Source organism: Leguminivora glycinivorella, chromosome 14 (genome assembly GCF_023078275.1).
Source record: "Leguminivora glycinivorella isolate SPB_JAAS2020 chromosome 14, LegGlyc_1.1, whole genome shotgun sequence".
Taxonomy (NCBI): Eukaryota; Metazoa; Arthropoda; class Insecta; order Lepidoptera; family Tortricidae; genus Leguminivora; species Leguminivora glycinivorella.
The window spans coordinates 11836722-11856426 of NC_062984.1; the positions used below are offsets into that span (position 1 = coordinate 11836722).

The following is a 19705-nucleotide window of genomic DNA, read 5'->3' on the forward strand; positions in this document are numbered from 1 at the left end:
ATAGCATTTTTTTTGTGTCGTAAATGTCGTAATGTTGGCAATCATCGCTTGATGATATTATCATACTATGGAGTGACGACGGGCTGAGAGGAGCTTTTAAATATCTATAGTATGAAATGAGTTTTCGCTCCTGTCATAATAATTAAAAACTTTAAAAATATATCATCAGCAATACATCTAATTGTATAAAAACATTTCCAAGAATGTCAATCAATAATCAATATCCAAGAACACATAAAGCGTTCACAAAGCGTTCATGCAAAGAAATTAATGTTAGATCACAATATAAATACAATATGGTACTTCCGAGAGCCAGCACCTTCATTTATAGAAAAAGTACTCTCATATCTGCCATAAATGTATTTAATCATTTGCCTAATGATATAAAAAGTCTCGAAGGAAATATTTTTAAAAGATCTTTAAAAAACTTTTTATTAGAGAAAGTTTTCTATAATTTAAAAGAATTTTATAATTATGTAAACCTAAATTAAAATTTAGTATAGGATATAAGTTAAAAATTTAGTTTAACGTTTTACGTTGTATGCCCGAAAAGGGTAAAACTGTTGATACTCTCACTGAAAAATGTACCTAGTGTTACTTCCTGTACCTACACAGTTTAAACAATAAATATTTCTGATTTCTGATTTCTGAAAAACGAGGACTACTTTTTTCCGAAAACCTTGTTTGGGCACGTTCGGCCCGTTTAAAGTCGCTGGCACTGTCTGTAAGCACAAATATGTTCAAATATTGCACAAGTCAGTCAGGCCGATTCGAACGAAGAATGACATAAAAACCATATCTGAAAGAACTAATTTTGAAAATCGTTCGTCTCGTTTGCGCCAATATAGCTACGGGCAAGTATGAGCGATGTGCATTCGAATGATATGCTTTAGAATTTATAATACTTATATTATTGTATTCGAATTGGCCTGAGTGTCTGGCTGCGCGAAAGAATAAAATGCTTCATCTTACTGACACACAAAGCTTCTTACCAACCGACGACAGAGCTGTAAAGGCGATTTAAATTGCTTCTACACGGCGAACTAAATGCGAAGTTTTGCGGCGTATTTAATAAGTGTTTTCTAAGACATTTTCCCAACTTGGCTACATCATACATATGGTGCATGGATATTAAGTTTTCAGAGACAAACATGATATTTTCTGCTTAATGCTAAAATCCAAGGTACCCTCTGTTGCAAATCTAAAGGCGCTAGGTTAATGCAAGTTTACAAAGACTAGGCAATTTTTTATTATTATTTTATTTATTTCGTGTAACAGAGACACATATTTTGTTAGTACATACATGAATGAAAGTGACAATTAATTAAGGGTTAGTAGGAGCCTAAATCTAAAATATTTACATATAAAGTTAACCTACAGAGCTACCACTGTATGGTGGTCAAAGGGGAATGTAATCCCGCACAGTGTAGCAATAGCGGACAATCAGGCTTGTCCGCTATCATTCTCAGGATGACATTGGGACTGTCCCGCACCCGGCGCACCAGGGATGCGGCGCGTTTGCGCAAGGTCGTCTGAAAGCAATCAACGCGCGCCTCAGAAAATATACCTGATGCGCTACAGAAGCGAGGCAGTCCCACTATCACCCGGAACGCGTTATTATACTGGACCCGAAGGGCCCTATAGGCCCGTTGCGTGTACTGAACCCAAAGGCTGCAGGTATACAGAGACAGAGACGTACAAAATGCTCTAAAGAGTGTAATCTTAACTCCCCTTGAGCAACCAGCAAACCTTCGTGCTATCATATTCGCCCGCACCGACAGGGCCCTTCGTTCTCGCTCCATGTCTGGGTCGTCCCCGAGGTTGGCCGTCGCAATGCAAAGATGCTATACTATAAGCTAGATTTAAAAAAATGTTTACTTTCAAGCAAACTTTCTCACCGCCATCATATTTGAAAGCTAAAACAAGCCTCGTTAAAAAGGGGTCTTGAAAAATAATACTGCCTTTTATTTCATGACTTGTGAAAAGCATATACCTAATCTCTTATTACCTACCTATTAAGCTACAAACTTCAAGATAGATAAGTGTTAAAACTGGTATTTATAACGAAATTCCGTTATAAATAACAGTTTAAACACTTAAAGTCACACACAGGTCGAACGCGATTAATTAACATTATTTTTACCTTTTTTCCCAACGTTTCGGCCAGGTTAAATACTTATGTGTACAAAGCGCGAGAACTTAAAGTGTTAGTTTAAACACTACCTAGTCTTTATACTTTACTTATTTTATTACACTCAGCGTTTCGCTCTCAGAAACTATGCAATATTAAAGCTATTCTCGAAGGAAATGAGAATGTTGAGCAATTTTAACAATATTAAATATCACGCTTCACTGGATTTTGTTTACCACGCCGGGTGAGTTCGTCAAAAATAAGGCCTTTATCACACTGCGCCGCATAATTTGGGACCGACAAAGTCCAATGCTGGATTTTTACTGTGTACTTCGTAGAACCTAGATTTGTATGCATGTATCGCTTGGTAGAATAATTCATAATTGGCTTCATGTTTCCCTGAAAAAATGCGAATCTCACGATGATGCCTATGCTGTGCCATTGAACTACTGGCTGTCTAGTCAAGCGCAATTTATGTTTTGTATCGTATCATATATCGTACATTTCTCTTTACCGCTTTTCCATATCCCCGACAAAGCGGGTTGCGTATCGTTCACCACGGAATCAACGGTTATATGTGTAGCTAGAGGCCCTGGCCCCGTAGCCGAATGGCATTTCTCCGACGCCAAACGAAAGCGATACGCCGCTGGCTCTGTCGCGCCAATATGCAAGCGCGATAGAGATAGATATCTACTAGCGCTTCGTTTCGTGAGCGTTTCGTGAGCGATTGTGCCATTCGGCTAGCCACCCTGGTGCCGTAGCCGAATGGCATTTCTGCGACGCGAAACGAAAACGAAACACAGCGAAAGGTAGTCTGACTTTGCGCCAATACGCAAGAGCGATAGAGATAGATATCTATACGAGCGTTTTGTTTCGTGAGCGTTTGTGCCATTCGGCAACGTACCCTGTACAGATTTATGTAGGTAAACATGATTCGTCGCGCAACTCCGCTTAAGATAAACATGCGGAGAAAACCGGAACATGATGCTGTTGCCGTTGTCGGTCGCTGCACGAATTCGTTGCTTTGCATTTGCACGCAACAACCTGCGACAGCAGTATCGGAAACATATGCAATTGTTGCTGTATTGTGAAAATTGTTAGGATCTCGTAACACACGGTAGATATGTAGAAAGCGATTCATTTATGTTCATTTTGCAACTCCAGTTTCTTGTTCGCTCACGCTAAATCTGTATTTTGTGCCTTGTGAACAAAGAAAAGATTGAAAAAAGAAAACCACCGTTTGTGACGTGAAAAACATTTATCACATAACAATCCCATAATGTGTAAACTCATCATCATCATCCTGTCCCGGCCGGTTTCGGCCTCGCGACTGCTTTTGTACCGGTTAGTGAGAGCGACGGTCGTGAGCTCTCACAGGTGACTGACGTAGCCTATTTTTGCCATGAATGTGCGACCACACTCACTGCAGGTCAGCACCCCTCCAACGAAATTGTAATTTATGACCGCTGGAGGTCGCGCCTTTAACTCGTCGCGTTTCGCATCGAGATCCACTCGCCTCTGGTCTTCGAGTTGTGTAAACTTTATATATATACCAAATCAAATATACCAAAGCTGATGACTCATTGTTTTTATGATATTTTATAGCTCATCACTACAGTCACCGGCAATACCGGCATAAATAAGTGATGATTTCTATACCTTGTCGCTTTAAATTGTTTGACAATTTCGCATAGGTTATCACTACAAAAATCACCGTTTTATTTTTCTTAATTCGGAGAACGACTGTCCATTATCCAAACATAAAACTCGCAAAACTATAAAAACCAAAGAATTTTATTAGACATTATGTTGATTAAATCGAACTCTTTTTAACCGGGTCAAACTTCGGTAAACAAATTAAAACTGAGACAGAAAAGTCATTAAAAGTAGGAAACGATTCTGGGATTCAAATGAGCGGAATAGGCGAACCAAATAAGAGATTTAATGATATACGCTTAATTATACGGTTGCTGCACTAATATATATCTAGTGGTTTGTGGATTACCGTACGGTTTTGCCACTATTGACAATGAAGGGGTTGAATGAAGACGTAATACGTAATCATGTATCACAAATATACTATTATGTACAACATTTCATGGCAAATCATAGTCTTTTAGGTGTTAACCAAAATTCAGTAAGTTAGGTATAATTTGAGATTTCATAAGAATTTGATTCGATCGTATGCAAATGATATATTTAATGATATCGTTATTTTGGCCATCTGAACTCCATTCCAGGAGTTCTATATTTCAGGAAATAGTTAACACTTTTTTACTATCACTTAAAACACCAGCTTAAAAGTTTTTTAATGCATATAAAAACATACCAAACAACCGTTCCATGGAAATGATTCTCGAAATTCATCTTGTATTCGTAGGTACATTCGAGGTCATTTTGCATAATATTGACTAAGTTGGATTTGAGTTGAGTGGAATTTTGCAAAAATTCATTTAGGGTATTTTATTTACCTGAGGATGAGGGAATATTACACGTGATTCTGAGCCACGACACCGATACCTAGCAAGATGTCTCCATCGCACGGTACGGTAACGGTCTAGAACGCAAAATTACATTTTTATATTACCAACCACATTTATATAGGCACGTTTGATTCAAATTAATGAATGGTCAAAGGCCAATCTGCTCAGAATAGCGAATCTATGAAATGATGGCGTTTAATTAACTTGCACAGACGGAGTATCAAAATCGCCATTAACTTATTTAACTTGGTATCCATGGCTTTAGTCTTGTACGTATTTTTAACTGCAGAAATTATTTTCAATACCTACCTACATTTTAAATTGTGTCATCTCATATCAAAATAACAAAGTCACCCGTCCGTGTATGTACATTCATAAACTCAAAAACAATGAAAACAGCTCTCAGGTAGTGATTTCAATACAAAATATGAGGGCAGGTTCTAAACTTTGCGTACGTAAGCGGAAATTATACGGAACGAGATGTTTTGAAATACACCTGACAGGCTGTCACTACCAATATCTTGTTATTTTTCTATACCTACTAGGTTCGTAAGTAAACAATGATATGGGATGGGCCGGATGAGTAAGGTGTTATTCTAAACTAGATTCCTGCACTCCACAATTATATGCGCCAGACCGATTCTATTATTATTTTCACACAGATGTAATACTTACAAAAGCATTCATAAATCCTTTACTGGTTAGTTCCTTTGCGCAACAAAAATAAAGTATTCGGCTAGCCGTCTTAAAATTAAGTGTAACAATATTTGACTTTGAGACTTCAAATTTGCGGTCTTTTCATTCGTGAACAATCCCGTAGTCTCAAAAGGCCTGTGGACTTATTATTTAACACAATAGAACCGCTTGCGACAGCACCGACATCCTGGTGTAATAAATTAAAGGTGTAATACCACGTTCGCAGCGCAGTGTCTACTTTGAAAACAGTAGGAAAACTTACTATGAAAAGCGTGTCACGCACAGTAGAGATGTTTATTTTTATTTTTCACGTGGCGTGTAATTAGAACCGTGAAGTCAGAAAAAGGTGCGGTTGCCAAGTTGATTGATGCCTTTTACCACCACCCTGGAGGAATTAATAACAAACACAGGACAGATAATTTCATTATGTAAGCATCGATATTATATCGAAATACGGCGATAATTTGCGTATAAAATGCGGCGATTTACTTGGAATATTCCGTTTACAATTGATAAATAATCCACACCAGAGACAAGCCGTTATAAGAATTTAAGTGTATGATACATACAGATAATTCAGTTTTCATACGCAGCTTAAATATTATCCTATATTTCTAGTGTGTCAGAGCTGCAGGGTTTACCCACAAATGCGTCGCTCGGCGCGGCTGATATCGAATTGAAAATTCAATTCAGGAATCCCGCGTCAACAGGTATGAGGCAACACTAACTGCCAGGCCACAACCAAAATTTCTAGTTTCAAATCGCATGACAATTCTTATTAAGGAAGACTTTACCAGGTGTCGACTGAAACAATTTCATTAAAAAAAAAATTGGTTTTGTCAACAATCCGATATTCGCCTGCGAACGATATCGACATTGAACATGATACATTTATTTATTTAAACTTTATTGCACAATAATGAAAAAAGTACAAATGGCGGACTTTTAGTCTTAAGGAATTCTCTACATGTGCATGAATTAAATATTTTTCATTTTGACACTTTTCTTTATATGCTGGCTAAAGTCTCCTGTCGCGACGTTTCGCGAGTTACCTGGCAACACTACCAATTGAACGAAACAACCTCCATTCAAACTGGTAAGAACCTGTTTGTCACTTTATGGCGTGTTAAATTTAATTATGTAAATAATGTTAGAGTCAGTGCTCATCGAAGGCTGAGTCATCAGGGAAAGCTAAGTGGTGTTTTATATCTCTAGGTTAAAAGAGGAGTGGTTCTCCCAAAACTTTCTTGTTCATTTCACTTATAACTTTAACTTCTCATGATGGACGATTATTGCTATACATTATTACAAGCTTTATGATAATGATGATGTTTCCGTTATGGATGATATATTGAAATGAGTGTGGCAGAGAGTTGTTACACGTTTATGCATATAAAGGATAATTTAGTTAGCATGATTGCATCACAAAATGGCGCATGTTGAATGCGGGAAAGAGCCAACGTGGCTGTAAGTCAGCGCGGCCCCAACGAGTTTGGGACCAGGCATCGGGTAGCCCTGATGCTGGTATGACCGCCACCGGGGGCTGGGGGTGCGGTCCAGCCTTGGTAATTGTGCTATCTATTTAATATGAGGAAAGTTATGAGTTTGGCTGGGGTTGGAGTCGCACCCCAGGCCTTGGTAAACGCCAGTGAGTTTGTGAGACCTGGCCGCTGACACCTGAAGGCCATGGGTTCACGCATCCTCTGGGAGGACCCCCCAAGATGGTGATCACTGTAAGGGCCGTCGGGCATGTGTACAGACTAGCGCTACTCTGAGAGGGTTGACGAACCTTCATACACATTTTGGGTCCAAAATGATATTTGTCAGGCGTTGGCCACTAGTGTGGAGCGTTGTGACACACCATGTAAATGTATAGCTTTAAGTTTGTATATTGTATCTAAGAAAATGTATGATTTGATAAAGAAGGATTTGGTAATGTGCCAGATGAAAGAATTACCTGATTTCCATATGGGTTTTCAGGTGTTGACAAAATTCATGTTTATAAAAGTAATCACTGATGTGATAAAGGAATTGCTATTCATACCAATATGAAGTAGTATCTTTGAGGTACTTTACATGCCTATTTAATATATTTGTTTAATACAAAAGGAACAAATATGATGATGGTTAAAAGGAATATAGAATTATGTTCATATCAGTAATCTACTCTGAACATAAGAGTGAGTTTGAGAACATGTATTAGAAAGAATACAACATGAGATGAAACTTGTAATAATTCTTAAACAATACTATATGTTATAATGGAGAGATATCTTAGTGACTTGTAAGTCATAGTTACCCCCTTTTTATACAGGACTTGACATATCAACCACGCTGACCTGGCGTACCATCAGCGGAGACAACGGTTAGAGGAGGGCTCTGACAGCTCTCCACATATGCCGTGTAGCTACTGCCAACCACAGGTATGAATCAATCGTTTACTTGACTGACGTTCATACTGAGAGATTCATAATAATAGTATTATAGTAGATATAACCTTTGGAGATGAATTCAGGCAATGTTTAATTTCCCTTTGTTCCAAACTTATTCCCCAGAGTTTGAAACAAAATGGTTGAGTTAGTCTGGGATATTTGGTAGTGGCTGGGGAGACGCTGCTAAAATCACAGAAAGGATAAAGTTAAAAGTACATTTCATTTGTTAAAATTCTATTATGGTATTTGAGAAATTGCATAATATAACGAAGACGTCAGTTCAGGGAATGCGTGGTTCATATCACTTTAAAATAATTAATAAATAATGATTGTTATCTATTTACGTTCTAAATTCATAAATTTCATGAAGAAAAATAAACATATTAGGTACTCAACGGAGTTGATTCGAAACAACTAGTGGCATCTAGCGTCGAGTAGAGGTAAACATGAGAATACAAGGTCGAGTTGAACGAGCAAGACGGCGAGATGGACGCCGAAAGAGCAGCGCTGCATTTGTATCATATGTGTTATAATAAAGAGATATTGTTCTTTTATTCAAGTGTAAATGGTATACTCTATTTATTGTGATTCCCTTTAATACCAATGTGTGAATGTATACGAAATATAATAAAAGGAAAGTTGTTTGATAAAGTGAAATGACACATCATGAGACGTCAAAGGTTGGTACCGTCGGTACAAGTTTACGAGGTTTGTTAGCACATCGTTCTTTTCTGAAAAAGAAAAATATATAATATAATAGAATTAATAAATACATTAAACATTAATAAAATAAACAAAATACAAATTAAAAGGGACAAATAATTGCTGTATGCAATTATTCGTTCTTAAAAAACAAAATGATAAAATCGATTCAATCGATAAATGAGTATAGAAAACAATCGACTTCGAAACTTCTAGATTACGTCACATATATCTTATCTGTGTCTATGACGTCGGAAATATTTACAAGCGACCGGCAAAACGTGTGTTTATATCAACGAAATAGTGAAATCTCTTGTTAATTACGTAGAAATATTATGTGGAAGCTGTCAACGAAACTCGGTGAGTGTGCACAAAAGCTTTTAACTACGTTTAAGCAAGAAATCGAAGGGATAGGTTAATGGCGTCTTGTACATGTTTGGTTTGAGTCTTTTAACAAATAATACAATCTCACTAAAATTTGTATTGCACGTATGTGTCCATCTCGAAATTATCTCTACGAATTAAGTATACACATCACTATACGTTATTATTATGAATCGCTCTGGTTGACGTCATATAAAATCAAAATACTGATATGATTCATCATTTACAATTTAATTACATGTTCATTTCTTTATCGTTTCTTAGGATAGGAGATATCCAAGAATAATCAGAACTCTGAAAATTAACTGTCAAAATAACTACATAATTAACGTCATCAAAGTATTTCTTATTGGAATCTACCATTCTATAGCAATATGGACGAAATTCTACTTACCCGATTATCCACGTTTGTGAACAATATAGAGAAACTGACCACTGACGCCAAGTTACTATGCACGCAAATACCGTGGGACAAAACCAAGACGGAACAGAGTGCCATCACTTCAGCTAAATTACATACTGTAATAAACCGGTTCAATACTGAACTTTATCAATATTTCAAATTAGTTAAAGAACCAAGTGCAGATGATATTTCCAAGTTAACTACCTCACAGCTCGAAGGGGAAGAAGCATTAGCAGAATTAAATACCCTCATTCAACAGTTTAACAAACAAACACCTAATGAACAACCGAACGGACAACATGTCAACAAGCGAAGCAAATTACCTGAACTAACTCTCCATAAATTTAAAGGAACAGTACTGGACTGGTACCCCTTCTGGGACCAGTTTCAGTCCAACATTGGTCAGCGGGATCTATGTGAGGTTGATAAACTACTTTATTTAAAAGCTTCTTTAGAAGGAGAACCTAAAAATTTAATAGATGGTCTGGAGACAACCAACCTCAGTTACCAAATTGCCGTTGATATACTTAAGAATAGGTACGGAAAACCCGAACAAATAATAGATAGGCATTATGCCACCTTATATAAGATAAAGGGTGCTACCAAGTTCGAAGACTGTCGTAGAACTTTAGACGAAATTGAAAGGCATCTTAGAGTTTTGCATTCTCTGGGAGAGAATATTGATCATCACCATTTAAGGTTTATCATTACTGAAAAGTTTCCAGAGGATGTGATATACGAGGTAAAACTTAAGAGCAAATCTGAATCCATACAGGAGCTTAGAACACAGCTGGACATTGTTATTAACGCGAGAGAAGAAGCAAAGGGTCATAGGGAATTTAACACAAAGGAGGAAGTGCCATTTAGCACCGAAGTTCTACATACCAGAGATGAGAGAAAAGTAAAGACAGTCAAGAAAAATAAATTCTCTCATACTAATAAAAGGTTCTTAAAACCTAAAGCTAGCATGACCACCTTTACTAATACCTTTGTAAACCGCAAGAGACCCTGTGATAACAAAAGGGAAAATAGAGATTATCAACCTGAACAGAAAAGGAAGAAATTATCTTGTATATTTTGTGGCGGAGGACATTTTAATGACCGCTGTCCCAATTATGAGTCTCTGGAAAATCGCAGAAGGAAATTAAGAAACAATTGCTTTGTTTGTCTTGGAACGGGACATAGAGCAAAGGATTGTTGTAGACCGGTCAAATGCTTCCACTGCAAGGCTATGAGAGATCATAATGCAGCTTTATGCCCAAAGTTATTATCTTCAGACAATAAAATAAAACCTGTTAATACCCTACATGTACATGGAGAAGGAACCACTGTTTTACAAACAGCTGTAATATCTGCCATAGGAAGGAATGGAATTGTTAAGAAATGTCGCTTATTGATGGACAGTGGTTCCCAAAGAAGTTACGTGACACAAAGGATAGAAAAGGAGTTAAATTTGAGCACAGAGGAAGAAAATCACCTATTTGTTTTCACATTTGGAACTGAACAACCAAAGAAATTAAAAGTAATCTTGTTAGAATTTGTTTGAAGACTAAAGAAGATAAATTAAAATTATTATATGCAAATGTAGTACCAGTCATCACTCAAGGGGTATCATGTCCCAAGGAAGAACTACTTAGATATGTGAACGATTATGATAAAAATCTCATTTTAGCAGACGACAATTCGTTATCAGACCGTATAGACATACTTATAGGAAACGATTATTATTATTCTTTTATGAATACTAAGAAAATTGAACTTCAAGAAAATTTATATCTAGTCGATTCAGAGTTCGGCTGGATCTTAACAGGGAAACCTGATCATGCAACTGAAAATGACCTGACGGTTTTGACCTACTTTCAGACTTCCTGTGAGAATAAATTAACAAATCCTGACCCTCCTCTAGATGTAGGAAATGTAAAGGTTTTATGGGAACTCGAATCCATTGGTATCACAGATGCTCCAAATACCGACAGAGATGAAGAAGCTATTAAGAAATTCAACGAAACCACCACCATTATGGACAACCGTTACGTAGTCAGTTGGCCATGGAACGAATACCCTCCAAAGTTACCTACAAATTTCGGTTTAGCCTATGGTCGCCTAGTGAGTCTAGTGAAAAGGCTAGAAAAAGACGCACTACTCCTTTATGAACGAACCTTACAAGACCAATTGGACAAAGAGATTATAGAGGTCGTTCCAAATGACAGACAGGTAGACCATCCAGTGCATTTCTTGGCTCACCATGGGATTTCATCTAGTGAAAAGGCTATGAGAATTGTATATGACGCGTCTGCGAAGGGAAAAGAAAGTAAAAGCCTGAATGAGTGTTTATATCGAGGTCCTATAATGCTAGAAGATCTCACTGGACTCTTGATCAAGTTCAGATGTCACCAAATAGCTTTAACAGCTGATGTAGAAAAGGCTTTCTTACAAATTGGACTAAATGAAAACGACAGGGACGTGACTAGATTTTTATGGTTGAAGGACATCAACAAACCGGTTTCTATGGATAATTTAATTGCATATAGGTTCACACGGGTACCATTTGGTATCATTTCTTCGCCTTATTTGCTCAACGCTACAATAAAACACCATCTATCCAGATCTACATCCGAACAGATCAAGAATCTAGCCAACGACATATATGTAGATAACTTGTTAACGGGAGTAAATAACATCAAAGAAGCCACTCAACTATATAATGATTGTAAAATGACATTTAAGCAAATCTCCATGAATATACGGGAATGGAATTCAAACTGTAAAGAATTAGGAAAGGCCATACCAGAAATAAACAACAAAGGAACAGTAAAAACATTGGGATTGGACTGGAACTTGTGTGAAGATACACTTAAATTAAGAACAAAACCAGCAAACAATACCTTCACCAAAAGAGGAATACTGAAAGCCATAGCTTCTATTTATGATCCGTGTGGGTTGGCAGCGCCTGTCGTCTTACCAGCTAAATTGCTCTTACAATCCTTATGGATAAAAAATGTTAAATGGGACTCTCCCTTATCAAAAGAAATTATTACCGACTGGACAAATATATTAAAGGATTTAGAAGCAATAAAAGAAATATGTGTACCTAGAAACATATCTAATGAAGAAACGTGTCAAATACATTGTTTCACGGATGCATCAGTCAAAGCCTATTCTGCGGTGGTGTATATACTGCAAAAGAATAACCTGAAATTTATCATAGGAAAAACAAGATTGACTCCCATAAAAGATCAAGACAACTTAAAAATAGCCCGTTTAGAATTGTTAGGTGCCATAATAGGAAACAGACTGATACAATATGTAATAAAATACCTCCCAATTAAAGTGACTAAACAAACATTATGGTGCGATAGTCAGATAGTTATCCACTGGTGGCAGTCAAATAAATTACTAGCACCATTTGTTGCGAGGAGAATAGAAGAAATAAAAAAGAATAAAGACTTGGACTTGCGATATATACCCTCGGAATTAAATCCGGCTGATGTGGCAACAAGACCATTAAAAGATAAGGAAGAGTTACAGTTTTGGCTAAACGGTCCGGAGTTCCTACTACAAAGTCCAACCAAATGGCCAAGTAAACAGATAACTGACAATTCTTTTTTAGCGCGGGAGGGTCTCTCGAGTAACGCAGAGAGAGGCCCAGATGATATAATTGATGAACAGGAGCAAGATATTATAAGTAAAAATAATATACATAAAGAGATTTCAGATAACGACCAGTCACAAATAAAGTCTTCAGGAGCAGATAATAGAATAGAATCAGAAATTCAAGAAATAATAAGACTTCAAAAACAACATTTTCCAGAAGAGTACAATGGGAAGAAAACTCACTTAGGTCATAACTTAAGATTATTTACCGATGTGGACGGGGTGATCAGATCTGAAGGAAGATTGACCCATACAGACTTATCATATGAAACAAAACACCCAATCCTCTTACCTAAGAATTGTGAATTTACTAATAGAATAATAAAACAGACACATGAAGAAAATTACCATGTGGGAGTTCCACACACATTAAGCAAAATAAGACAAAAATTTTGGATTCCGCAAGGTAGAGCTCAAGTTCAAAAAATTATTAATAAATGTCCACAATGTGTTAAATACGGAGGTGGACCATACACCTTACCAAAGACTCCTGCGTTACCTCCAGAGAGAATAAATTATGAAACACCCTTTACCTATGTTGGAGTGGACTATTTTGGACCAATGTTTGTAAAAATGGGAAATAATAAAGAAAAGAGATGGATCTGTTTACTCACCTGTTTAGTGGTTCGAGCGATACACCTAGAGGTAGTGAAAGATATGTCCACTGAAGAATGCGCTCTTGCTTTTCGAAGATTTATAGCAGATAGAGGTACGCCTTCGTTAATCATATCAGATAATGCTCTTCAGTTCAAATTACTTTCAGAAGTGATAAAGGAAGGAAACTTACCCATACAATGGAAATTTATACCTCAGCTTGCACCCTGGCACGGAGGCGTTTACGAAAGACTGGTGGCTGTGGTAAAGCATTGTCTTAAACGAACTCTCGAGAAACACCTACTAGGAGATAATCAATTGATAACGGTAATAAGAGAAGTCACAGCTATTGTTAACACCAGGCCTTTGACGTATGTGGGAAATGATTTAGAACATGTCTTAAAGCCTGCAGATTTTTTGACTCCCGGAAAATGTATCAATATTGACAATATTACTGATAACATTTCATCATCTAGTACTTCCACCAAACAGATATTAATAGAGGGTTGGAAAAGAGGAGAGATGATATTAAAGGAATATAAAGACATGTTCGTCAATCAATACTTATTGAGCTTGAGAGAGCGATATAAGCAATCTCCTAAACAAGCGAGAGTTCAAGCTAAAGATGCGCCACGGGTTGGGGACATAGTTCAAATAAAGGGAGATCAAAAGAATAGAGGTACTTGGAAAGTAGGTCGAATATCAGAATTAATAAAAGGAATAGATGGGCAGTGTAGAGTGGCTAAGGTAAAAGTAGGCAACACTATCTTTATAAGATCTCTCGCACATTTGTATCCTTTAGAGGCAGAAGATGCCACAGTGTCCGTAGATCCAGCAAAGGATATATCAAATGATCAAAGTTCTAGGGACGAAGAGGAAATGGATCTCGATATAGATGTAAATATACCTGTTCATATAGATAATGTGAAACCAAGAGAAAATAGGTCGACTGAAGAAATAGTGCAAAATAACATATTAAGTGGTCAGACATCGGATAGCGTGGATATGGGTTTAGAAGTAGACGGTTCTGATAAAGTAGAAATTATGGATACCTCAGAAGATATGTCAGAGTTATTATCAACACAAGGAGATATCAATGAGGAAGTACAGAACACAGAAGATAGCATGGTGTCGGGGATGCCTAGTAACGAGAGACAAAAGAGAGCAGCAGCGGTCCAAGCAATGGAGAAGATCAAACAATGGTCTCGCCACCTGTTGCTCACACTAACTTCTCTTCAGTGAACTTCCTTCGCCGGGTGTGTCGCGACGTTTCGCGAGTTACCTGGCAACACTACCAATTGAACGAAACAACCTCCATTCAAACTGGTAAGAACCTGTTTGTCACTTTATGGCGTGTTAAATTTAATTATGTAAATAATGTTAGAGTCAGTGCTCATCGAAGGCTGAGTCATCAGGGAAAGCTAAGTGGTGTTTTATATCTCTAGGTTAAAAGAGGAGTGGTTCTCCCAAAACTTTCTTGTTCATTTCACTTATAACTTTAACTTCTCATGATGGACGATTATTGCTATACATTATTACAAGCTTTATGATAATGATGATGTTTCCGTTATGGATGATATATTGAAATGAGTGTGGCAGAGAGTTGTTACACGTTTATGCATATAAAGGATAATTTAGTTAGCATGATTGCATCACAAAATGGCGCATGTTGAATGCGGGAAAGAGCCAACGTGGCTGTAAGTCAGCGCGGCCCCAACGAGTTTGGGACCAGGCATCGGGTAGCCCTGATGCTGGTATGACCGCCACCGGGGGCTGGGGGTGCGGTCCAGCCTTGGTAATTGTGCTATCTATTTAATATGAGGAAAGTTATGAGTTTGGCTGGGGTTGGAGTCGCACCCCAGGCCTTGGTAAACGCCAGTGAGTTTGTGAGACCTGGCCGCTGACACCTGAAGGCCATGGGTTCACGCATCCTCTGGGAGGACCCCCCAAGATGGTGATCACTGTAAGGGCCGTCGGGCATGTGTACAGACTAGCGCTACTCTGAGAGGGTTGACGAACCTTCATACACATTTTGGGTCCAAAATGATATTTGTCAGGCGTTGGCCACTAGTGTGGAGCGTTGTGACACACCATGTAAATGTATAGCTTTAAGTTTGTATATTGTATCTAAGAAAATGTATGATTTGATAAAGAAGGATTTGGTAATGTGCCAAATGAAAGAATTACCTGATTTCCATATGGGTTTTCAGGTGTTGACAAAATTCATGTTTATAAAAGTAATCACTGATGTGATAAAGGAATTGCTATTCATACCAATATGAAGTAGTATCTTTGAGGTACTTTACATGCCTATTTAATATATTTGTTTAATACAAAAGGAACAAATATGATGATGGTTAAAAGGAATATAGAATTATGTTCATATCAGTAATCTACTCTGAACATAAGAGTGAGTTTGAGAACATGTATTAGAAAGAATACAACATGAGATGAAACTTGTAATAATTCTTAAACAATACTATATGTTATAATGGAGAGATATCTTAGTGACTTGTAAGTCATAGTTACCCCCTTTTTATACAGGACTTGACATATCAACCACGCTGACCTGGCGTACCATCAGCGGAGACAACGGTTAGAGGAGGGCTCTGACAGCTCTCCACATATGCCGTGTAGCTACTGCCAACCACAGGTATGAATCAATCGTTTACTTGACTGACGTTCATACTGAGAGATTCATAATAATAGTATTATAGTAGATATAACCTTTGGAGATGAATTCAGGCAATGTTTAATTTCCCTTTGTTCCAAACTTATTCCCCAGAGTTTGAAACATCTCCCACCTGATAAATTCTTCCGAAATTCCCCTACACGTATTATGATATCATCATGGGCGTCATTCGGATATCGCACTTGTCCGCATTGGCACACACAGTGACTGTCGATCAGTTTTAGAGAAATTATAAACTAGGTATGTTTCAATAACAATAATATTTCACAGTAAGTATATTTGAAATAAAAAACCTCTTATTTGGTTTTAACATTCTAAATAATGAGCAGTCAGCATTATACAAAGTCAAAATCGCATCCAAGCAAGATCATGTTTATATCTTATTATTATAGTAGTTTATTCAACTGGCGTTCAAGTGAGGTCAAAAAAGACGAGTGGCGTGAGTAAAAATTTGAGGCGAAGCCGAAGTTAATAAAGACGCCACGAGTATTTTTTGACTCAGTTAAACATCGTTGCATACAATACTTTGTCTACGACCATGCACTTACTTTTTAATAGTTTTCTAAAATAACTTTCGTGAAATTCGCACTATTTCCTGTATTTTGACGCGTCGACCTCCCCTCTGTTCCTGCACTCACCCTGTCGCTCGCACTCCTCCGCGCCGCTGCCCGCCCCCGGCCGGCGCCCTGCGGCCCGCTATATCCCTTAAAGGCTTCCTAACAATGCTTTAAAAGCTATATCGTATGCGTGGGTGCGCGGGGCGCCGGGCGGGGGCGGGCATCTTTAATGTAGGGTTTTAACGATCTATGCACGACACTGTAAATGACGAATAACAACACGGGAGTAGAAAAAATCTATTAAAGGCTTACTAACAATGCTTTAAGAGCTATATCGTATGCGTGGGTGCGCGGGTCGCCGGGCCCCGGCTGGCATCTTTTATGTAGGGTTTTAAAGATCTATGCACGATACTGTAAATGACGAATAACACTACAGGAGTAGAAAAAATCATAATCGTACTCCTGGAGACGTTATGCGTGGCCTGCGCGGGTAACTGAGTAAATAATAAACATTAAGTAATCTTTTGTTGTTCTTACCGTATCGTTTTACAACAATACGTGAAGTACAACAAAATATCCATTGATGGATATATTTTGATAAGTGCTACTTACTTTCTTCACTAGCTCAGCGACCCAAAAAGGATCTTGGCCTCCGACACAAGAGATCGCCACTCTGCCCTATCCTGCGCTACTTCACGCCAGTTGTATTACTGCAAACATAAAATCAATGGAAGGCGTCGCCCCACTCAATGAATCGGGTCTTCGTTAACATGGAAATGCTATTCGCCCACCTGAAACGCTATCTGACGTCAATCTAGTCTTGCAAAAGACGAATCAGTCTGATAGGCTTTTTGATTAATCCTGGATTAGGTTAGCCAAACTCGTTACGCTTTTTGTAAGGGTTCGTTTTTTCTAGTCTTATCTCAATATATATTATTATAGTTGCCAAAAGGAATGAAATAAATCTAAATATATAAATTTTTGCGACTTTGTTAACCTTAAAACTCAATCAATTCTAGGTTTCAAGGTAAATTTACAAATTTATACAACAGTTTGAGTTAGTATTTTCTTTGTAATATTAATAAATATAATCTTCTACTAGATGAGAGGCATTTTCAGAATTTAGGACTCCCAATTAGCGTAAGTTGTTATAGTATGAATTTTCTGAGATGCACTTTTCGCTTTTGCCCTAATCTGTTAAACAAAGGCCTTTGTTTCTATTATTCGCTGCGGTTAGCTCCCGTTTAAACGCCACGTGCTATCATGATAGCAATAAGGTTCAAATCCATGAAAAGCCTTTTCGGAGATAACACGTTTTGTCATCTTCAAAAAAGTTACCTGCACACTGCAAACTGTTTAATAAATTTGAACCTTATTGCTATCATGATAGTTGCTTTTTAACTACACTGAGACTTTAGCACGTGCTGTGGAAATGGGAGCTAACCACCGCGAATAATAGAAACAAAGGCCTTTGTTTAACAGATTAGAGCAAAACCGAAAAGTTCATCTCAGAAAATTCATACTATAACCAAAATTAACTCACTGTCAGTTTTGTGACGACAATTAAGCATCACTTTTTTCACATTCTTAATGTAGATAATCGCTTAAGGTTTATATAATTAACACAAAAACAATATAATTGAAATTTCATGCTTGATTATCGTCACAAAACTGACAGTGAGTAATTTTTTGTTAACAACTTACGCTAATTGGGGTGTCCCAAATTCTGAAAATGCCCCTGAACAAAACAAACACGTCACGAATGATGTTTAATTTAGCATAACTATCCCTCAAAGCCGTAGAGGAATCAATTGGATTATAATTTTGTTATATCTTAAGGATTAAACAAAAAAAATATAATATTTGAAAAAATATTTTACTAATAGTCAACTTTGTCATACATTAAGACACGAATTTGTTTATGTAGCCAGGTTTTGTTTGTACAAAGAGGATCGAGTATTATAGAGAGTTACTGTCAAAGTAAAATGTGTAATCACAGTGCATAGACTGCCATCTCTCGACACAAGCTTAAAACTTTTGAACCTCAGTTTTGACAATTTGGCCCATATTGTTAGCTTGATATGTATTAAAATGTCAAATATTAATATTAGCGCCATCTAGCTGAGCGTTCCCCAAAGGTGTAACGCCATCTAGGCCACCGAACCTTTTTCTCTAGGGCTTTGTAGTACGTTTTTTTCTTAAACTTTATTCGTCTATACGGAGTAACGAGTTACATAAGTATGTCTTTGATTTGTAGGAAACGACTTACCTATCTTCTGACATGTCATAAATATAAGAAATATATGCGTACGTACAGGAATAGTTATTTAACTCGTGAGATCGTACACATTTGTATTGTTGGTGTGAAGACAATCGCTTCTGGTTAAGGATGGGCTGTACAGACTTAAGACATAAATTTAACAATGAATGGAAGAAATGGAACCTTTTTTTTTGTATTATTGCAACACCTACTTTTCTCATATAAAAGTGACTCAATAGGAGTTACCAGATGCAAAGCGGTTTACATAGACAGTGGCGCCCCTATTTACTTAATTATTTTACACTCTTTTACACGCTAAATCTTAAATTATATGCCCTTCAGGCTTCTATTTGTATTTATGTGTTTTTAGTCATAGAAATAATAATATTACTTCCGATTCATTGCCGTCACCCTTTGATTGACGCCAAGCGCGATTAGTCGTGTCGCGTCTTGCACAGTAGCAAATGTTCGACAGGCATCGCATGAGATATCCGATCCATATCAATCGTTACTTTTAGCTTATAGGTACTTGTTTAAAAATTCATAACAATAAATGACAAAAAGTAAAATAGGGTGCATTGGGGTAATTCCGAAAGTCACATAAAAATCACAATTATTTCCATCATATCAAGATTCCCCTTTCGAAATTACCAGAGCATTTTTGTGCTTCGAAATTACCCCAATGCCAGCCCCAATACTTACCAGAAAAACTAAACA

The 19705-nt window shown here is 37.3% G+C and overlaps 2 protein-coding genes across 2 annotated transcripts; both read left to right on the forward strand.

Annotated features, from left to right (window-relative positions):
- Positions 1-9202: 9202 nt before the first annotated feature.
- Positions 9203-10777, forward strand: LOC125233548. The gene has a single exon (XM_048139603.1). It carries the CDS (start codon positions 9203-9205, stop codon positions 10775-10777), a length of 1575 nt encoding a protein of 524 aa, XP_047995560.1.
- On the forward strand, positions 10747-16238 carry LOC125233345. The gene is made up of 2 exons (XM_048139327.1): positions 10747-14805; positions 16024-16238. The coding sequence occupies exon 1, from the start codon at positions 10969-10971 to the stop codon at positions 14719-14721; it is 3753 nt and encodes a 1250-aa protein (XP_047995284.1). The 5' UTR covers positions 10747-10968; the 3' UTR covers positions 14722-14805; positions 16024-16238.
- The last annotated feature ends 3467 nt before the right edge of the window (positions 16239-19705 follow it).

Coding starts and splice junctions, on each gene's coding strand:
- LOC125233548 (XM_048139603.1), top strand. CDS start 9,203: ATGGACGAAATTCTACTTACCCGATTATCCACGTTTGTGAACAATATA.
- LOC125233345 (XM_048139327.1), top strand. CDS start 10,969: ATGAATACTAAGAAAATTGAACTTCAAGAAAATTTATATCTAGTCGAT.